This window comes from Kogia breviceps, chromosome 4, assembly GCF_026419965.1.
Source record: "Kogia breviceps isolate mKogBre1 chromosome 4, mKogBre1 haplotype 1, whole genome shotgun sequence".
In the NCBI taxonomy this organism is placed as follows: Eukaryota; Metazoa; Chordata; class Mammalia; order Artiodactyla; family Physeteridae; genus Kogia; species Kogia breviceps.
Window position 1 is genome coordinate 166,210,150 of NC_081313.1, and position 21,919 is coordinate 166,232,068.

The 21,919-nt window shown below is 47.4% G+C and overlaps 1 protein-coding gene across 3 annotated transcripts in view; it reads right to left on the reverse strand.

Annotated features, from left to right (window-relative positions):
* Positions 1–15,477, reverse strand: part of LCP2 (lymphocyte cytosolic protein 2) — a 45,237-nt gene extending 29,760 nt beyond the window's left edge. For 2 of the 3 annotated variants that reach the window (XM_059061915.2, XM_067032296.1), the window contains exons 1-3: positions 14,753–15,477; positions 10,636–10,698; positions 5,561–5,607 (exon numbers count right to left, since the gene is read on the reverse strand). In XM_059061915.2, the coding sequence (XP_058917898.1) occupies positions 5,561–5,607; positions 10,636–10,698; positions 14,753–14,830 (188 nt within the window). In that variant the 5' untranslated portion in view covers positions 14,831–15,477. Of the gene's footprint in view, positions 1–5,560; positions 5,608–10,635; positions 10,699–12,324; positions 12,381–14,752 lie in introns of those variants that run through there. The other variant, XM_067032297.1, reaches the window with a different exon arrangement.
* Positions 15,478–21,919: the final 6,442 nt, after the last annotated feature.

The following is a 21,919-nucleotide window of genomic DNA, read 5'->3' on the forward strand; positions in this document are numbered from 1 at the left end:
CAGTGTGACTTCAGGCAAGGCATTTGCCCCCCCCCCTTGGCCTCGATTCCTCCTCATCAGCCAAACAAGAGGGTTGGCCCAACTTAGAGAATCCCTGACCGGCCTGACCATAGAGATAACGTGTTACAGACACTGAGCCCACTGGTGACTTAACCCATAGGAGTCTCCAGGAGAGATGCCTTCAGGTGCGGGTGGGGTGTGGCAATAACACAAGCACCCTGGTAACATGGGTGACGCCTACCGTCTGCAAAGGTTGTGAAATTACTCCTGTCATTCTGGTATTCTTGGAATTGTTTTTTTTAAAAAAATAATGGAGGGGGAGGACAAGGAAGAGGAGACGGAGGAACAGGAAGAGGAGAGAGGTAGGGGAACAGAGCAGAATACAGGATCTCGGTCTGCCTTGATGTGGTCCCTGGAGGATTCTCCCAGGAGACCTGGGGCCCCCTTTCAATGGTCCCTGTACTTTACCAGCTGTGGGTAGAGGGTCTTGAAGTGGGTCCTGAAGTCAACTTTGCTGGTCACACAGAAGTAAGAAGGAAGCTATGAAAGAAAGACAGGCAGGCAGAAAGGAAGTCAGGGAGGAAGGAGGGAGAAAGGAAGGAAGCAGAACAGATAGAAACTATCAGAGTCCACAGCACACAGTAAGAGTCGATATTACTTCATGAACACTCTATTTTTGTTGACTGTGTTGTCACATGTACCAGCTTAAATGTATTTCTTACCAAAGCTTGCATAGCGTGAGCTTTAGATGAGCTTCCCCTGTCTCCCACGAGGGCGGGGGCTCGGGGCGAGGCGGGGAGTTGCTCCCCTGACTCTGTTTCAGGGGCACGCTGGTCTCTCCCACGCCCAGAATTGGGCAGAAGTCTGTGTTTACTCCAAGCTGCCTTCTCCGGCTCCTCAAAGCCTCTCTGTCCTCTGACACCACCTCTGTGGCCCCTGGCCCACCTCCCAGCCCACGTTCTCAGTCCTAAACTTGCTCTTGCTCTGCGTGTCACCCTTCTTTAAAGGAACAAAACTCCTCCTTTAAAAGTCAGCCTCCTTGTCCTGGCTATTGTAAATAGAGCTGCAATGAACATTTTGGTACATGCCTCTTTTTGAATTATGGTTTTGTCAGGGTATATGTCCAGTAGTGGGATTGCTGGGTCATATGGTAGTTCTATTTGTAGTTTTTTAAGGACCCTGCATACTGTTCTCCATAGTGGCTGTACCAGTTTACATTCCCACCAACAGTGCAAGAGGGTTCCCTTTTCTCCACACCCTCTCCAGCATTTATTGTCTGTAGATGTTTTGATGATGGCCATTCTGACGGGTGTGAGGTGATATCTCATTGTAGTTTTGATTTGCATTTCTCTAATGATTAATGATGTTGAGCATTCTAAGTGTCCATCAACAGATGAATGGATAAAGAAGATGTGGCACATATAGACAATGGAATATTACTCAGCCATAAAAAGAAACGAAATTGAGTTATTTGTAGTGAGGTGGATGGGCCTAGAGTCTGTCATACGGAGTGAAGTAAGTTAGAAAGAGAAAAACAAATACTGTATGCTAACACATATATATAGAATCTAAAAAAAAAAAAAAAAAGTGGTCATGAAGAGCCTAGGGGCAAGATGGGAATAAAGACACAGACCTATCAGAGAATGGACTTGAGGATATGGGGAGGGGGAAGGGTAAGCTGGGACAAAGTGAGAGAGTGGCATGGACATACGTACACTACCAAATGTAAATTAGATAGCTAGTGGGAAGCAGCCGCATAGCACGGGGAGATCAGCTCGGTGCTTTGTGACCACCTAGAGGGGTGGGATAGGGACGGTGGGAGGGAGGGAGATGTAAGAGGGAAGAGATATGGGGACATATGTATATGTATAACTGATTCACTTTGTTATAAAGCAGAAACTAACACACCATTGTAAAGCAATTATACTCCAGTAAAGATGTTAAAAAAAAAAAAAAACCCTCCTCCATTACATTGTCCTTGATGTCTGTGGGAGAAACTATGTCCTGAGAGAGTGACTATGTCTTCAGACAGAGAATGCTTCCTCGCCAGAAACTGCCTGCTTACAAAATGTATTTAGTATTGACTTTTTAAGCATCAGGGAAGGAAATTGAGGTATTCAGAGGAGTGTAATCGTGTTTTGGTCTGCTGTACCTAAACACAATTTTTTTCTATAACCCTTTAGGGTAATGATCCAGGGCAAACGAACCTGTGTACAAGGGAAAGGAATAAATAAGCACTGACGATCTCTACTCATCAAGGACGGCGCCAGGCAACTTATGTGGGCTGTCTCCTTCATATACACCCCGCTCCCTGAGAGTTCCTTCTTTTCTCGTCTATCGATGAGGAGACTGAGGCTCAGTGTGTTGAAGCAACTTGCCTGAGTCCCACAGCTGAAAGGAGGCCTTAGAGCCTGGATCTCCCTTGCTCCAAAGCCCATGCCTTTCTATTCTTTCGTCCTCCCCAGTTAGTAGGATAAAATAACTAGTAAACATCTGAAATTGTGCTCATTGGGATTTTGCATTAAATGGTTAGACTAGCTAACACATCTTCAGTACATTTTATTATTTCCCCATTATTTCCTCTAACTTTCCCACTGGCCCTTTGAGATATGTTCTATTATTGTCCCCATTTTACAGATGAGGAAGCTGAGGCTCAGGGAACTCAGATAATTTGTCCACAGACTCACAGCTAGTGAATGGAAGAATTTAGTCTCAAGTTGTCTGACCTCAGAGCCTGCATTTTACTCACTAAACTCTCCTGTCTACCTGTTCAGATCTTAAATAATATCCTATAAAAGAATGAGCCCATGCAGTTCACGTAACCCATTCCTTCATTTTATATACTTGGAAACTGAGGGTGGTCTAGGACTCATCCCGGGCACAAAGCTCACAGAAGTAGAGATGGAATTGGTATTTATTATACATTTATGCCAGGGACGGTCACAATCAGAGTCACCTAATCGGGGCAGCCCAGACCTTCCCCAGATGCCGTCCCCATCACTCCCCACGTTCACCCTTCCCATAGCTTGTCTGGGGCACACGTTCAAGGACATCAGAGGGGGATTTTACTGCAGGCCAAGTTGTTTAAGTTTTCAAATAACTGAAGAAATATCCCGCGCCTCTACCTCACCAATGTGTGTGTTTAGAATTGTTCTTCTGCACTAACTAGCAGTTGCTTCTCATGCCACCTCCCTCTCCTGGCTCTCAAACATACAGATGTCAGCTGAGCTCAGCCTTAAGATTAAAAAGGATCTTCCCAGTTAAAAGTGCCTGCCTCGGGCTTCCCTGGTGGCGCAGTGGTTGAGAGTCCGCCTGCCGATGCAGGGGACACGGGTTCGTGCCCCGGTCCAGGAAGATCCCACATGCTGCAGAGCGGCTGGGCTCGTGAGCCATGGCCGCTGAGCCTGCGCATCTGGAGCCTGTGCTCCGCAACGGGAGAGGCCACAGCAGTGAGAGGCCCGCGTACCCGGAAAAAAAAAAAAAGTGCCTGCCTCCTCTCTTTTCTTCTACTTCTCTGATTAAATCCCTTCCTTCCCAGCATCTTCATATCCATAGCCTAGGAGAAGCTCCCATCTCATAGTGGGATCATAGCCCTCATCTCCTAACTGGGTTCCATGCCTGCAGCTGAGCCCTCCTCTGAATCATCTTTTACATGCCCCGGGAAGAGTCAAGATGCAGCTTTTACCTAGTGTTCTCCCTGGTGAACTCACTTCACCAACACTCTCAGACCCCTTAGAACGGCTCAAAGCATCCTTCAGAATTGTGACCAGTCACTGTGGTCTTTTTACTTTTTACTTCCCCATGTATACTCCACAGCTGCTCTGACCTACTTGCAGTTCCAGTAAATGCACTGGTGCCATGCCTTCGCAATATAGTCCCCATTTCTGGAATGTCCTTTAACCATTTTTCATCTGATCACACCTAATGCGTTTCAAGATCCATGTTAAGTTCCCTTCTTCCCTGAAGTCTTTCGTAATGTCATTTCTTGATTTAAAAACTCTGTGTGGACCAAACTTAACATGTCTGCAGGCTGACTCTAGCCCACCAGCCACTAAGTCTCACTCCTGTATGTTAAGGTCTCTCCTTTACATGGAACTATGGTCTTTTTCTAGAGCATCACATTTCTGTAGTTATAGAAATGTTCTGCATCTGTACTCTCCAATACGGTAGTCACCACTATATCTGGCTTTTGAGCCCTTGAAATGTGGCTAGTGCCTCTGAGGAACTGAATTTTAAATTTAATTTAGATTTAAATAGCCATTTGTGGCTAGAAAAAACTCTAAAGAAGAACAAGGATTCTTCAACAATAGTTGTCCCTGGAGCTAGGCGGCACCAAAGGCAAATCCTTATTCCTTTATTCCTTTATTTTTCTTCACCCTTCCCGATGAGGGAAACCGGAGAGTCATATTTTCCTTATTTGAGCTACTCTGGCAGTCTACCTACATGTGAGACTTTTCAACCTCCTTCTTCATTGACCTACTTCCCTTTTATCATTGTGAGCTCTTTTTAGAGTGAGAGAAAGGACCTCAGATGATGTCTAGAGTAGAGATCTCAAACTGGTGGCCCCCAGACTAAATGTAGCCCAGAGATATGTTCACTTTGGCATTTACAATATTTGAAAATATTTGAGCAATATTTAAAAATTGAGATACATTAAATAAAACGGATATTTCTTGCTACTTTAAGTTCGAAGACTGGGCATCACTGGGTCCACGTTGACTGGAGCTGAGTAGCTGCTACTCCCTTTGGATGGAGACTATGATTCCAATTTGCCACAGTCTCCACCACTCCCTGTTGTTCACCGACAATGAGGCTTTGTGCTGATTACCTCTTTTATCATCATCATCATGCTATTATTTTTCTTACAGTGGAGAACTAGTTCTCCATATCCATGCTTTATTCAAAGGTAGAAAAATGATAGGGCTTTGTATTTTTCAACCTGACCCATTTCACCCATTTCTATCAGCTGTCTGGCTCCTATAAGCATTTGCGTGTAGGGGTCCTACTAGAGGGACAGAAAACACATGGTACAATAGGCACACTGCAACTTCCTGTTTTAGCACCGACGTCACACATAAGAAATGGCCCCCCTTTCCTCAGAATTCTTCTCAACACGATGCCCGTGACAGCCATTCCAAGCAGTCAGTACTGACAGACAAAAGGAAGTTCATTGCCATCCTTCATCGGGTCCAAGTCTCTCATTTTACTGAGGTCCAGAAAACTTAAGCAATGACTGAGTTGGTGATGACACCATGATGAACTCTCAGATCTTTGATTCTAGTGCTATTTTCAAAGGCCAACCCACCCCACTGGGAAGAGAGAAAATGAAAACGTGGTCCAGAGTCAGGCTTATCTTTGGCAAGAGCAGCCAATACACCAGCTGGGCTAGATCTGTTATTTCTTTTTCTCAAGTATCTTATAACTTCTCTTCTCTATACCCTGTCCTTGCCTTCACCCTTCCTCCTCATTTTCCTATCTCAAACCAACAGTGATAGATAACTGACTCAGCTCCCCCTGGACTACTCCCCATTCTACCCAAGGAATGAGAGGGTGTACTTACGGCACCCGGAGCTTAGGGAACTTCTGGATGTCATTCTCTGCCAGGTTCTGAAATGAAGACAGCAGTAGATTACAACCCACAGGAAAGGGTTCTGGGCCTGGTGAGTAGAGTGTGGTGTGAAACAATAGGGAACAGTGGGGACTGCAGCAAACTGCAGAGTACACCCCACTCACCCATCCAAAGCGGGCAGCTTTTAGATGGTGCATAAAAGCCTGTGGGCCTAGTGTTGCCAGATCTTTTTCAAAGGGAATCCTGAAACCCGGATCTTATATGAAATGTTCTGAGTTCTAAATATTGACAAATAATTTTAACTGAAGCAAACAGCAAACACTATGAGAGCCAAATCTGTGGGACCACACAGGACTTGTTTTGCGGGCTGAACTTGGCCACGTCATGACATCTTTCTTAGACTCTCACCCGAGACTTCAGGGCCCCTCTCAGCAGCCGTGTGGAGTAGCTATGAGAAGCCAGCCTGGAAAAGGAATCTGTGCCCTTATAACATCATCACACCCCAACTGCCTCTTTCACCACGGTTATTAGTAGAATTCTCTAGATGTAAGGATGGAGTAAAAGGCTGTCCAGAGGGAACCAAGAGGGGAAAGGAGAAAGAAACTCATATTTGTGAAGAACTGACTTTGGGCCTCTCCTTACAGCATCTTGATTAATCCTCATATCAACCCTGTGATGTAGAAACTACCAGCATCATTCCCATTTTAGTGAGAAAGCTGTGGCCCGGGGATGTAAGGGGATTCCAGCTTGTAGGTGATGGAGCTGGTGCTGGGACCCTGCTCTGTGGCATCCATTGTCTATTTTCTTCCTGCAAGCTTCACTCTTATCATGTCCAAGCCCTTTGAGGGTCCCAGTGGCCTGTGCTGGGGGAAGGTGGTGAGAGAAGAAGGCACCTGAAAGGGAGGAGGAAGAAAAGAGGGTGGGCACATTCTCCATAGAACCAAAGCCAAGGCAAAGAAGGGGCCTCCTTAACATTCTAATTGAGGCCAGAAGTCCAGTGGTTAGAGTGGGAGCTCTGGAGTCAGACAGGTTGGTTTGGAATCTTGGTTCCTTCACTTAGCAGCTGTCTGATTTGGGACAGATGCTTAGTCTCTCTAAGCCTCAGTTTCCCTATCTGTATAATGGGAAGCATAGTAATATTAATAAACCCATTTCAGGGGTTGTGAGGATTGACTGAGATGACGTATGTCCTGTGCTTGGCTCAGTGCCTGACATATCTTTTGTGAGTGATAAATGGAGGTTAGGTGAGTAATTTCTGTCCCGGGGGAGGGAGCAGCTGGGGTCTGGCTGGCTCTTGGATATTCGTGTCTTTGCTTCTACTTCCGCTCTGGGCTGGGAGCTGCCTGGCAGGTTGTTGGCTGCCTTCTGAGATGAGCTGGGCAAGCTTCCTTTTAAGCACAGGGACTGGGGCATCTTAGCAATATGCTTATGGCCTCATCTGCTCCAGCTCTTAGGAGCTGTGTCTGACCCAGCTCCCATATCAGACCCTGCGGCAGGGTTGGGGAGGGAGTTTGCCAAGAGTCCTGAGACAATCAAGCTTTTGGTCAAAATTCTTAACTTCTTTTTTCTTTTTTTTTTTTTTCATCACTGAGCCATAGCATTCCCTCCCTCCAGAGCCACCTCCTTCTCAGGGAGGATACCAAGGCTCTTGTTCAGAGTGTGGCATGATGAGTGGAGGGCTTCCTGGGAATTGCCAGAGGGATGAATGCTGAGAACTGGGCAGTTTCTATTTTGCTGAGTCAAGGACATAAGCTGAGGAAATTTCAGGAAGCATGTGAAGGAGAAGGTGAGCATGTGAGCATGGCTGGAGACGTAGAGGCAGAGGATATTAGGAAAGAGAAAGGCCTTTAGCAAAGTCTGGAAACTCTGGGTTACTTGTACAATGACTTGGAGTTAGACATGTGGCTTTGCAGAAGTATGCTTATATGCTGAGTGTGTCCTCAAGAGGGACACGAGAGAAAGGAAAGCTGAGAATTGGACCCCACCTGGAGAGGCAGTATGGCAGGTGCTGCTGCTTGCCTACCCAATATCCACTCTCTTTCTCCCTTACTGATGAGACCTGGATTTTGTTCAGGTCAGTAAATGTGCCCAGTTCAAAATAGTTAACACCCTAGACTCCCTTGCATATGGCCGAGGTCACCAGACTCCATTGCAGCCAGTGAGATATAACCTGAAGTCTAACTGGATAAAGCTTTTGGGAAAGCCTCCCTGAAAATAAGGGGGAATGCATTCTCCATGCACTTCTGCATTTTTTATTCTTTGCCCTTCCCCAATTCCTCCTGCCTGGAATGCAGATGTGATGCCTGGAGATGGAGTAGCCATCTTGTAACCATTAGGACAGACGCCACCAATGGTTTCTATTGGCTGGGTGGGGCCTGGGTTCTTGATGACTTCCTTTAGCAGCTCACCAGCCTCGAGTGCCTAACTCTAGATCTCTTATCACTTGAGAAAGATAAGCCCCTATTTGGTTAAGCCACTGTGGTTCAGTTTCTGTTTCATGCAGCCACACACCTTTCTAACTGACACAGCTTCCAAGCACATGGCCTCCTCTTCTTCAACCTTCTGGAAGTGCAGAACCCCTATTCCCTCACCAGACTCCTCAATGGAAAAAAAAATGGCAGCAAAACAGATTCAAAGGGCCTGCTAGATCCTACACTGAAGAAAGGAGGAAGGAAGGAAGGAAGGAAGGAAGGAAGGAAGGAATACTGGGGTCTTCCACTTCTGCTTCTAATAGCAGAATGGTCCTGGATATTATAAAGCTGGAAAGGGTGAGATATAACCTGAAGTCTAACATCTCATGTGGATGAGATATTACAGCTCAGATCAGAGCCCAAGTTGTCCCCAGAGCACCTGGGGCGGAGACGGTCTCAGCAGAAGCTGCTGGCTCAGGCCTGGGTTCTGCTGCCAGCTCTCCTGGCTCCTCGAGCCCCTCTTTCCACTTCTTCCTGTTCACACAGTGATTAGAGCATGCAGCATATTCTCTGAGCACCTGACAGGTCCCAGATATTGGGGCAGAGGAGGCAAAGCTCCTCAACCAAGGCAACAACCCTGTCCTAACAGGCCTGAAGCTCACAAGGTGAGCACTGGGGGGACTCCCAGAGCTGGGAGGGACTGTCACCCGCTACCACCCAGTCCAATGTGCTCTGTTAACAGAGGAGGGAACAAGGAGAAGCTCAAGGAGGGCAAGTGCTTATTCAAGGTGACCCAGGGCATCAGGACCACAACAGGGACCATCCTCAAGAAAGATGTCTTACTCTCTTTCAACTAAGCCCTGAGAAGTCTCTGTTCTCAGTGCTAAAGGCATCAGAGGGAAATACTCAGATTTAGCAGTAATTTGCAAGAAGAAGAACAATAAAAGCCCCAGAACTCTATTAGCTCAAAGCTCAGTATAAAGAAATAGCATTGTTAAAAACTTATGCATGGTGGGCTTCCCTGGTGGCGCAGTGGTTGAGAATCCGCCTGCCGATGCAGGGGTCACGGGTTCGTGCCCTGGTCCGGGAAGATCCCACATGCCGCGGAGCACCTAAGCCCGTGAGCCGTGGCCGCTGAGCCTGCGCGTCCGGAGCCTTGCTCCGCAACGGGAGAGGCCACAGCAGTGAGAAGCCCGCATACAGCAAAAAAAAAAAAAAAAAAAAAAAAAAAAAAACTTATGCATGGTTAGATTAAATTAAATGTGTGCTTTAGTCCAATTACTAGGTGTGTGACTTAGAATAAGTCACATCACATCTCTGTACATGTTTCTTCAATTGAAACTGAGGTGGTTGGAAGCTTCCTGAAGATAACTTCCTGCTATAAAACAAGCTTCTGGAAGGCAGAAAACACCTCTTAATCATCTCTATCTTCCCAGCACATGGCATGGTCTGGTATGTAAAAGGAGCTCAGGAACATGCTTGTCAAGTGAATGACTAAATGATTTAGGTGGGACAGTGAATAAACATGTCTCACATGGCACATGAAAACAAAACTCAGACCAAAAGGGGCACAGGTTTGGTCTCGGCATGAGACTTAAGAACTGACCAGAAAGGAACATATGACTATGGGTGGTAGTGAGCTCACTGTCACTGAAGGAATTCAAGAAGCTCTTGGTGGCAGAGATGCAATACAGGAAATGGACTGGTGTGCTGGGTGGAAAACTAGAGCATGTGCCCTCTCTGGCCCCTTCCAACCCTGAAGTCTCATGGTTCAGTTCTCTCACTGCTGCTGACTAGGTCTTACAAGGAAACACAGCTTAATTTGCACCCCGACTCCAAATCCAATTTGGGAACAACTACCCCAGGAGACCTTTCAAGTCTTTTTCCTACTTCTTTTTTAAACGATGAAGGAACATGACCAGAAGGGATAGATTGGTGCAGTCAGGGTGTCTCTTACCCATTGGCAAAGGTGTCATTTTAGGGGAAATGCTCAGACCACCGCCCCAGCCACTACCCAGTGCCTCTAACTCCACCAGTTAGAGCTGTGTCCCTTACTATGTCATGGCTTAGTCCTTAATAACAGCTGCATCTTAGTCTTACACTTGAAGCTTTTCGCAGTATAATGGAGTGGAGAAAGCCATACCACGTGTGTTTAATTGGCACAAAACCAACTATGTGAATTTAGTAGAGAAAGAGGGACATATTGAAATAAGGAGGGTGATTCTACCCTTTATTCTAGTCAGTGAGTATGTACCCCAGAGTGAGAAATAGAAAAAGAGAATCTTCTATTCTCCCATATGATCTTTTCTCCCCTTGGCCTTCTCAAAGTATGAGTGGTATTTGAATAGATTTTCAAGAGGTGTGTGTGTGTTAACTATAATTGGATTCCTCCTTATACCTTGACTTTAGAAAGTACCTTGGTATGACTAAAAAATCTGGGAGCTATCCTAAACAGGAGGATCCTGAGAGATGATGAGAGAGGCGTTCATACAAAGCTGAAGAAGGCCACGGGCCGTGTGGCGATCCTGAAGACAGGCATTGCCCCTGGGCATCCCCAGGGGCAGGGGTAGACAGGGTAGCCCAGATGGCCCTGCAGCCATTGATTAAAGTACAGGACAGCTTTGGGCTCAATGTGTCGGACTAGCCAGCGCTCACCAGAAACCGTGGGCCGTCGATGTGATGTTTCTTCACAGCCTTTTCACAGTCCTTGTAATTCAGCTGAAAAAGAGAAAGGGAGGTGCTTTCAGTGAGGGCAGGTTCATGCCATTGGCTCCCATCCCTTGCCTGCCCCAGAAGCTTAGCAATTTGTGGTACTTGTGGCTAGCCAGGTTCCCCCCTCCCCTCCCCTGTCTAACAGAGGGGCCCCGTCCCTACCTCAGCCCTGCTTTCACTAACTAACCCCTTGGGACTCTCTGAAATGGAGAAATTGCCTGTCTAAGGCCTTGGGGCCAGCCCCTAAGGGTTGGGGCACAGAAAGAGCGCCTTCAGAGCTTCAAAGGGCTGGCCGTGCGCTCCTCTGGCAAGCAGAAAAGAGCTGAAAGAAGAAAATAAATAGCATCTGACATCTCGCTACCCAAAGACAACCTCGGTGAAAATGGCAGTGTCTTTCCTTCAGTGGTTTTTCCTAAGCATCTTTCTAAACATAATCGAGGTTATCATTCGTATTCAATCTTGTTATCTTGACTTTTCCTCCTGAAAAGCACAGGCACTGCCTCATGCAATTACAAACTGATTTTGAACATTATTTGAGTTTGCTCCCTATTGCTGAACATTTAAGTTGTTTGCCAAACTGCTGCTCCAATAATGATAATAGAAACTTCTAGCAATTACTGAACACTTGCTATATGGCAGGCACTGTTCTAAGTATTTAAACCAATTTTAAGTCATTTAAGCCTTACATTTTTCAAATGGAGAGTCAAAGGCACAAAGAGTCAAGTAACTTGTATAAGGTTCCATGGGTAGACAGGTGATAGACGTGAAACCGGGCTTCAGAGCAAGGAATGTTCTCCTTTTATAATAACAGTAAAACTTACATACAGTAAGTGAACAGATTTAAGTGAAGCTTAACATACCAGTCAAAAAACACCAGGAATATTCTTTTACATACAGCTTTTTCTTCTATGTCATGTAGTTGAAGTTAGATTCTCAAAATAGAATTATAGAATCAACAGGAATGATCATTTTTAGGGCCTGGCTGCTTTCCTAGAGTCACATCAATTGACAATTGAAGCAGATGTCTGTTTCATCTCGCCCTCAACAACATAAGCATTTCTATTTGAAATATCTCTAAATTTGATGTTTCTAGATAGAGTATTTAAGGTAAAACATTTGTCCTTGAGAATTCTAGCTTCTCCTCTCAAGTATGGGTCTCACAGTTTGTGGCAGCCTTCTCTTGAGGCAAACTTAAAATCATGACCTTCTCTTATGGCCAACAAATCTAAAGAGTGAGAGCCATTGTTGTAACCTCATGGCCTGACAGGGTAGGATGAGTGTTAGAAAGCTCGGAAGAAGCGATTTAGCAGTCATATAGAAAGCAAGCAGTCTCTGCAGGGCCCCAAACACCCCTTTTATGCGTATGCCGTGCGGTGACATGGTTCTTGGAATTTTCAACTGCCTTCAATTCATCGTTTTAACTGTCCTCATTATCAGCCGAATCTCTGATTTTGCAGAGTGCTGACTTGGACTCTAGATAGACAGACAGTCCGGCAGACTGGGGCCCTCCTGGGAGTTTGATTCTGAGCCAGTAATGTCTAGGCCGGAGGGTGAGACTCTGTTCTTTTAGCATATACTTAGACGATTCTTATGAGTGCCCAGCTTTGGTTGGCGCTGGTCTAGAGCAGGTACCTGGTGTTGCAGATGGGACCGCTGAGGCCCAGAGAGCGGAAGGGACTGGCCTAAGGTCACACAGTGAGTTGGGGACACAGCTAGGATTAGAATTTATGGCTCTGAGCCAGAGTCTTCTCCGCTGCATGGCCCAGGGATGCCTTCCTGCCAAGTCAAAAGGAATTGGAGGAGTTAAAGAAATAGAACCCATGACCTCAGTCCTCAGGGTCTTACGTTCCAGAGAGAGGATGAGCTGCACGTATTTGAGACAGTAAGACCCAAAGGCCCACTGCTCTGCATGGAGTCCCCAGCTCGGGTCCAGTGAATAGAGCAGGAGAAAGGGAAGACTGAACATGAATTGGCCCCCTGTCTCTGCTGGAGGCCTCACCCACGTATTTCCTTTATTTCTCCCAACAATCCCATGAGGTTAGTCACTGTTGCTATCTCTGGTTTTTTGACGAGGAAGCCGAGGCACAGAGGTGAAGTAAAAACAGGAGGGTCACCAAGCTAGCAGGTGGCAGAGCCAGGATGCAAACCAAGGTGTGTCTGACTCCAGAGCTGGCTGGGGAGGTGCCTCCAAGGGGGACCTGGCCCCAGTGCTTCATTAGAAATTACACCCGCTAATAGGACTTTTGCTGGCTAAGATCCACCCCCAAATGACTCCGCGGTCAGTTCTCTTTGCGTTTGCTCTCTGGGGGAATTGAGATGCTCGGGTTTGAGGGGTGTCTACCTGGGTCTGTGGGTTCCTGGATCACAGGTGCCCCTCAGTCTCCTCATTCCTGCCTTCAGTCCCTTCATGCTGGGAGGGGAAAGCTGTCCAGGTTCTGTGGACTTGACCTGGAGTCTGGGGTCTCCAAGAAGAAAATTCTCCCTTCCTCCAACTCAGGCAGAGAGCCGTCCTCCTGAGTCATCCCTGACCTATAGCCCAGCTCTCTCTACTAAGGGGAACTTTACCCTTGGATTCTGCAGCTGCTGTACTATTTGTGTAATTCTCCTTCTCACATTGGAGATGGGGCCGATCTGTGCCTCTCAGCCCATCCCCAGGTATGCCTTGTTAATTCTCAATTCTTTTCTCCTTTCTTTATTGAGGTAATATGCCGCTTTATAGCATCTTAGCAAATTTCACGTGTGGCCCTAATTTATTTGGTCTACATTTAAGAAAAGTATCTAGAAACCTCTTTCAAAAGTCAGTTACCTCGATGATCTTTGCACCCACCGTGCTGAAACCTAAGTTTATTATGACCTTTTCATGAGGGAAAAATGACAGAAAAGAGATGCAGAAAAAGCAGGAAATAACAGGATCTGTGGGCTGTGCCTCTATCATGCCACACCCAATTCAACATTTTTACTGTTTTCTCAGGGAAGAACAGCTGTGACAGGAAATACCTTGGTACCATATGGACCCCAAGCTAGACTACGTGTCCCCGGGAGCCCTACTCCATCCCAGGAAAAACAAGAAGTTGACTCAGATAATCTCTAAGTTCTTGACCTAAAATCTTATGTTTGTGATAATCTGGAGTAAAAACTGAATCTGACGCCAGCCTCCAGAGGTGGGAGTGTTAGAAGCTCAATTGTCCCTCATGAGACATCGTATCCCGTGCACAGGGATAGAGGGTCCCTGAGTCATGTGACTTGGGATCTGCCCAAGCAGACATGTGACCTGTGATCCCACCAGCAGATGACCAAACACAGGGATCCTTGAGCACCTTCAAGGCTGGAAGGCAGGACAGCAACACTCAGCTCTGCCATAGCTGGGCCCCTGACCCTTCCTGGCCAACCTTCTCCTCTTCAGGGGACTCGGTTTCCCCAGCTATAGTCCAAGGCTCATGTCAGTTTCCCAGCCTGCCTCATAAGACCCTCATAAAGCTCCAGTGACACTCTGTCCAGGTAAGGGCTTGAACAGCCCTCTTGCAAGGTCATGAGCAATGACTTGCCCTGACGTCATCTCCACATCATTCATCACAGCCTCCAATCTTTCCTTTCTTCTCTCCTACCCCCAGGACTCCACGTCTCCCCTTTCTAACAAGTAGCCTTGATCTCACTAGTTGTTACAGCAGTTCTGAGTCTCAGAGCAAGGACTTTGAAACCAGACAGGTGTGACTAGAATCCCACCTCTGTCACATGCAGTCCCTGGGGCTTTGGGCCAGTTAGCTTCCTTGAACTTATTTTGCAGCTGAGCCAGGAGGACAGCAATCTTGGAGAGGGTTAGATGGGACGGTGCCTGAAGAGCACAAACTCGAGCCCTGCCACATAGTAGATATTTGTCCCTTTGAGGGCCTCCCATCTCCCCAGAACGCATTGCCGGAGCACTCAGTGGTGCTCACTCAACTGGTGAGGTTGCACGGGGTTGGAAGTTCCACTGCTAATCTTTCACGCCTCTCACGTGCTGCCCGGACTCCATCTTCAAGCCTCTGCCCAGCCCTACCACCCACAAAACAGCAAGGCTCACCTTCTTGAAATAGTCTGCAAGGGTGTCGGGGTCCCAGGCCAGGACCTCGGAGCGAAAGGGCACATTCTTGAATGCCATGGTTGCTCTCCTGGGACAAAGCTCACAAACTGAGCATGGGTGTTGCACCCATGGACAGAGAACCCCAAATCCAGAGCGTGGAGGCGTCTTCGGCTCTTCCAACTCCCAGGTACCCTCTGGAAAAGCTCTGTTGGAGCCGATGTCCTTTCTGCTATTAGCCAGATCCCAGAAAGCAACGGCTTCCTCTGAGAACAAATATGGTCTCTTCTCAGAAAACGACTCAGCAAGTTGCCTTTACCACTTCCTCTGCTGGGCTCTAAATAAGTAAACAAGGAAGGAGCCCAGCTCTGGGGGCTTGAGAGGCAGAGAGAGCTACAGGCTGGTAGTTCCCCACTGGCCCCACCTACCCCAGCCCAGTGGGAGGGGTGATGAAGAGAACTTAGACTCCAGTGGGAGTCCAAGTATGTTTCCATTAAAATCCCTGGCATCCATACGTCTAAACCACATTTCCTTCTTGGCTGGGTCTTTGCAGATGAAAATCTAATTTGACGGTTGACCTAAAATATAGACAATCTCCCACATCAGTGAAGGGGAAGGAGCATGACCTCTTAATGTTTTCCAACCACCCCTCAGTTTCTCTCAAATGGATAAACTTGAGCTTCTTTCGCTGCCTCCTTAGAGCTATTACAAGAGGATCCTCTGTGAGCCAGTGAGTTGGGCACCGAGGACTGAGAAAGGGGATCTACAGGGCAGAGCCAGGCTTGATTTCTGCTCTGACTCTTTCCACGTTGGGCAACGTCAGGCAAGGGCTGAAACTCTAGGAAGGTCAGTTTCCATACCTGAAATACAGGAACCGAAGAATTGCTTCATATGTACATAAAACTTAGATGCATTTAACTGGACAAATTTAAGGGGAAAAAGTTAAAAGAAAAAAATACCGATTGCTATTGATGCTGCCATAGATTCTAGTCACTGTTGTTCCCACCGTATATTCTACTTACTCTTTATTCCTCCACATATTCTATCTAAAGAGCATATCCCTGGAGACAGGAGATGGGAATCTGGGTTCTCTCAGTCAGTTTCTTAGACCCTGTGCACTTCCTATATCTGAGCATCTCCTTGACCGAGGGTGAGCCCAGTGTCAAAAGCACACTTATTTGTACAACTTCACAGCCTCCAAACACAAGTTCACGATTCATCTAGTGCTGCTTGCACAGGCACACACAGATGACCGTCTGTCCCGATGCTTAAAGAAAGAACAAAGCTCTGTTGCACTTACTGAGTGATGTTAGGTTGGCCCCTGAGGTGATGCCTTCCAGAAGCTTTTTCAAGGATAGCTTTGGCCATGCAGTTTCCATCTTATGCACAATCGAAGGACCCTCAATGTAATGAGGGTTGTGTAAATGAGATCTGCACATTGTCCCAGGCCAAGCACCTTTACGGAAGTGGTTCATGAACCTGAGCTGATGTCATCCTCACCTCAGAGGGTGCCAGGGGCATCGACTGAGGCAGCCTAGGCCGAGCACTCCTCACACGGCTGGTACCTAAAGAGCATCGGTCTTGGCTTCAAGCACGAAGCAGAGCAGAGAGTGGGGAGCAGGTAAGGCACAGTGATGTAGAGCCATGGCCTCGGGGGCGGATACCCTCTCCCATCTCTGTCTCCCCCAGGCAGGTGGGGAAACCCAGAACTCATGAAGAAGTACATTAAAAGCTTTAGTGGAGGTCTTCTCAGGCTTTGTAATCTCTGTCTGCAGGTTAGAAAGGGGGCAGTCTGTGCACAGTAAGAACAATGTCATATCAGTGCACGGGGACAGGGGCTCGTGGCGTAGAGAATCTTAAATGTGCATCCAACAGAGCCTGTGGATAAGAGAGCAAATCTTGCAGGGAGTAACATGTCAGATTTTTAGATCTTAGAGACAAAGAATGGATATGGGACCAGAACACTGCACCCCAGAGTTGGGGGGAGGGTCTCCCAATATCCCCCCTGCCGCACCCCATACCGTCCAGACTTGAAGCTCTCTCTTTTTCCTGCTAACCCGCAGAACAATTAGATGAGGAGATAACTGCTTTTCTTCACAGCTAATCATAGAGGTGAGAAAAAAATGCAACTTATTAGAAGAGTCTTGTGGGTTGCAGCCTCTGGGGGCAGGGGAAGGAGTTGTCACTTAGAGACCAGGAGAGAATGGCAAGTAGGGACTTTGGAGGAGAGAATGTGTTGACCTTCTTAGGAGAGGTACCTACAAAGCTAGAAGGTGGAAGGGAGGATGTGCTGATTTGGATGTGATTTGGACAGAGGGTGTTGCCTGGGGGAGAGAGACAAAGGTGGTGGCATGTGGCTCAGAGAAGGTGGCATCTAGGGACGCCGCGAACCATGGAGAGAATGCCCTCATGGGGGTTCACTCCAGTCTCACCTCCACCAAACTTACATCACCTGAGGCTGAGAGGAATTGCTACTGGAACTTTCCTTAGGGCCTCTGTGGGTTTGTCTATAGTGGGGACCAGAGCTGCAGCTGTCACCTTTGCAGGGAGGGGACCATTTTCCCCTCCGCTCTCAGAGGCTGGTAGTGGGAGCACCATCTGTGTGGAATCCTTCTGGATGACCAAGAGCTCCACCCACACAGGAGGGTCCAGCCAGGAGAGCCAGGAAAGGGCCCTGACCTTTCGGCTGAGCAGGGACAGCTCCATGCACCTGGCAGCCATGCACTAAGACAGAATTTGGGGACCCTGCCTGGGAATGCGTGTGTCAGGAGGGACCGGCCTGCCACACAGCCATCCCAGATGTGCAGGGGCTGTCCTCACGATCACTCCTGGAGGCTGGGGGAGTGGGGGAGGGACGGGGGGAGGGGCTCAGGCAAGCCCCGGGCAACCCTCCTCCAGACTGCACTGCACTCTGTGTCCTGAGAGCCACCCCAGTCTGGACACGGTCCCCACCCTCACACACACGCAGCCTGGGATATGCAGGAGGAAAGCATGAACCAGCTGCTGCATGTGGGACAACGAATATTTTCCACTTCCTCAGACCTGACAGTTTCATTCGTTTCAAAAATATATATATATTTTTTTCATCCTCTCTCTGTGTCTCTCTTTCTCTGCTGTTTGGGCTGAGATGTGTCAGAAGTTCGAAGGTGGGTGGGAGGAACTGCTCATCGGGACTTCCTGTCAAGCCTCTCTTCCTTGTCTGCCCTATTTTTCACTTGGGCAGCCTATCCCCAGATAGCTCCGCTGCGAAGAAAAACTTCCCAGGTGCCCGCAAGAGTGAATGGGTTGTGGGCAAGGGACCAGAGGGGGGAAGACAAGCTTCTCTGCTTGATAGAGAAGAAAAAACCTTGCCCCCCTCCCCTTCCCCCGTCCTCCCCCCTCCCCCCTCCCCCCTCCCCCTCTTCCTTGGGCAAGCTGGAGAAAGGCAGTGGAGGAGTGGGCAGAGTGGGTGCCAGAAAGGCAAAAGCAATTTTACCCATAGCCCAGCAAAGGTGGCCATGGCCTACTCTGGCTGCACTCTCCCAGGGAGAGCTGTGGGCCCAGGAAGCCCATACCTGCCCCTAAGAGGAAGAGAAAATTTGCGGCCAACAAGGCCAGCAGCCCAGCATGGCTCAAATCCATTATAGCTCTCAGCGCATTTCACCCTCACAAGAGACCTATGAGTAAGTAGATGGCAATTTTATAGAAGCTGAGAGACCAGAATTCACTTGCCCAAGTTCCCGTGGCGAGTCAGTATGGAGCAGGAATGCCAACTCAGGGCCAGGTGGGTTTCCATCTGTTCTACTTTCACCACTTTTCCCTCAGTCTTGGAAAGTCACTTAGCTGTTGACTTTCAGTCTGGACTTTCCTGCCTCAACTGTGGCCCTGGTGCTTGTGGCCACACTATTTCTGGAGCCCCTGATGTTGGCTGCATTACCTATCTTAACAATATCAGTGCCCTGACCACCAGTTTATATATGACCTTCCAGATTTTTGACGCAGACAGAGTGCATCTTCCAATACTATGTCCTGGGAGAGTCACCTTGTTTGGCTTCTTCAGTCCTTTATATCTTCCTGGGGGTGAGTGTCAGAGCTTTCCTGTGAGCATGTTCCTGGAACAGAGGATAGATCCCTTAGAAAGAGGGGGTTAGGGGTTTGGGGACAAGAGGATGTATCTAGAAAACTGGTAGTTTTTCTATTTAGCCCTTCCGTGAGACCTTAAGGGTTTAGAGAAAAGAAATGCTAGAATCTTATATGTATAATATCATGTGATCCTTATGACTACCCTTTGTGAAAGGGAGATAGGGGCATATACACCCATTTTACAGATTGCAGAGAAAGAACAAATGTTTGTCCAAGACCTCACAGGTAACTGGAGGGATTTGAAACCAAACCTGTCTGATGCTAAGACTGTTTCCACTGAGATATGTCATTTCCATAGATGGAAACTTTACTAGGTGAATAACCAATATTTACCTAGAACAGTTTGTACTAACCATATTTATTAGGCTATGAAAGAATGGGTATTTTGTCTTTGAGTTCTTCTAAAATAATGATTCTTGGTTTGCCTACATTTTTCTCTAATTAAAAAAACAAACAGACAGGCTTAGCAATGTGAATGCTGAGTTAGTGGTGCAGTCTCATCAAATCCCCTGACTGTACCCTTCAGGTAAGGAGACATTTACTTGGGGTGACAGGCTTGGCTGTCTCAGGCTGTGTGGGGATGTGAGAGGGGGGTGTCCAAGGAGAAGAGTAAAGTAAGGGAGGGAAATGACTGGCGTTCATTCATTTCATCCTGGGACCCTGAAGAAGTCTGCATCACTCTGCTGTGGAGACCCCTGGAGTTGTCTGGCATCTTCGTGTTCAAGTCTGGTTCTTAAACCATTCTTTTGAATAATGTAAGTTCCCCTGTACTCTGTTGCTCAGGTAGCACAAAGTTGGGTTCTGTCGCTTGTAATCTGTCTTAGTTCAGGCTGCTAAAACAAAACACTGCTGACTGAGTGGCTTAAAACAACAGAAATTTTCTCTCACAGTTTTGGAGGCTGGAAGTCCAAGATCAAGGTGCCAGCATGGTTGTGTTCTGGTGAACAGAACCTTCCCAGCTCATAGCCAGCACCTTCTCACTGTGTCCTCATGTGGTAGAAGGGGCGAGGGAGCTTTCTGAGGTCTCTTTTATCAGGGCACTAATCCCATTTGCAAGGGCTCCACCCCATGATCTAAGCCTCTCCTAAAGGGCCCCACCTCCTAATACCATAACACTGGGGGTTAGGATTTGAATACATCAACTGTGGGGGGACACAAACATTCAGACCATAGTACAACAAAAAAAAATCCATTAACTCTCTCTCTCTCTAAAGGCAGAATTTATAGGAATCGAGATTCAGACTCTGGAGTCAGAATAACCTGTTTGAATTCCAGCTTTGTTACACACCAGCTGTGTGACCTTGGCCAACTTACTTAACTTCTCTGTGCCACAATTTCCAGAGGGGTATGGGGAAAGTTAAATAATAGCATCAACCTCATTAAGTGGTTGTGAGGATTCAATGAAATAAAATTTCAGGCAATGACTACAGCCCCTGGCACACCATAGATGGTGGTTCTTGCTGGCATTGTTCGCTGTTATGAGCATATCTGACTCATTCGTTCATCCCCAGAGACCAGCAGTTAGCCCTATATTTCTGTGGGTTCCTGGGCTGCATACAACACTGAGCTTCCCTTTCCTGTATCATATGTGGGTAGGGTCCATTACATACACTACTGTGTGATTCTTCTGATGTAGACAGATAGCAAGAGTGGTAGAGTTGAGATTTCCTAAGGATTAAGAAGAGATGCTGCAGGCTCAAAGGCCGATGAGGCCAAGGGGAAATGTAGGTGAGAGAAGCAAGCTTGGTAGGAAAAATGATAACCTAATATAATGACAAATGGCAACTTAATCTGGGCATTAGTCGGGAAGATAATAAGGAGGGGTGGGGACTAGGGCAAACAAGGAGCAGCTCAGTCCAAGCCCATTGCTTGCTATATTGTAAGGAGAGCCTGCTAGTGTAAGAATGGGGCCCAGTGTTGCCAGATCCTTGATTAAGAAAATCTAGAAACATGTTACAAAAAGAAAAAGGAAATGCAATCTACTGTGCTAGGCAGAATATAATCAACTACTCTTAAGACAGTGAGATTACCCTGAAAATTTGGGTGGGCCCACAGGGGTCCTTACAAGTGGAAGAGGGAAGCAGAAGAGGAAAGAATCAGTGGGACATGTGATTATAGGAGAAAGACACAGAGAGATGAGACACTACTAGTTTTGAAAATGGAGGAAGGTAGCCACAAACAAAGGAATGTGAGTGGCCTCTAGCTACAGGGAAAGGTGAGGAAAAGAATTCTCTCCTAGACCCTTCAAGAAGGAACAAAGGGGCGGGGCTTCCCTGGTGGCGCAGTGGTTGAGAGTCCGCCTGCCGATGCAGGGGACACGGGTTCGTGCCCCGGTCCGGGAAGATCCCACATGCCGCGGAGCGGCGGGGCCCGTGAGCCATGGCCGCTGAGCCTGCGCGTCCGGAGCCTGTGCTCCGCAACGGGAGAGGCCACAACAGTGAGAGGCCCGCGTACCGCAAAAAAAAAAAAGAAGGAACAAAGCCCCAAAATTTAGCCCGTTGAGACCTATGTCAGACTTTCAACCTCCAGACTGTAAGATAATGAATTTATGTTGTTTTGAGTCACTAAATTTGTGGTATTTTTTTTTACCACAGCAGTAGAAAACTAATACATCAACTAACTTAAAAAAAAAAAATGTGGGCCCAGCAAATCACACCTGGTATCTGTTCCTGCGAGCCACTTCTGATTTAGAATCACTGAATGACATAGAATTCATTGGAATAACTCATTGACCTAATCGTTGCCCAGAGGTGCCCCAGATCACACAGCTGTGACTCACACTAGGGAAGCCGATTCTTAGGGCAGACTCATGTCACTACCCCGGGGCATTGGAGGAAAGCAAACGGAGGTGAGCTAATGTCTATGAAGTCCCGGCCGTCATGACATTCACAGCATGTGTGCCGTGCCTTACGTAAATACACCTGTACATGGCTGGGAAGAGAGCAAGAAATAGCAGTTTCAATGGTGTGGGTCACTTGACCTACTGATCTCTTTAAGAAAACAAATGAATGTAGTTAATAATAACACCACTCTCAAGGAGTTTGGGGG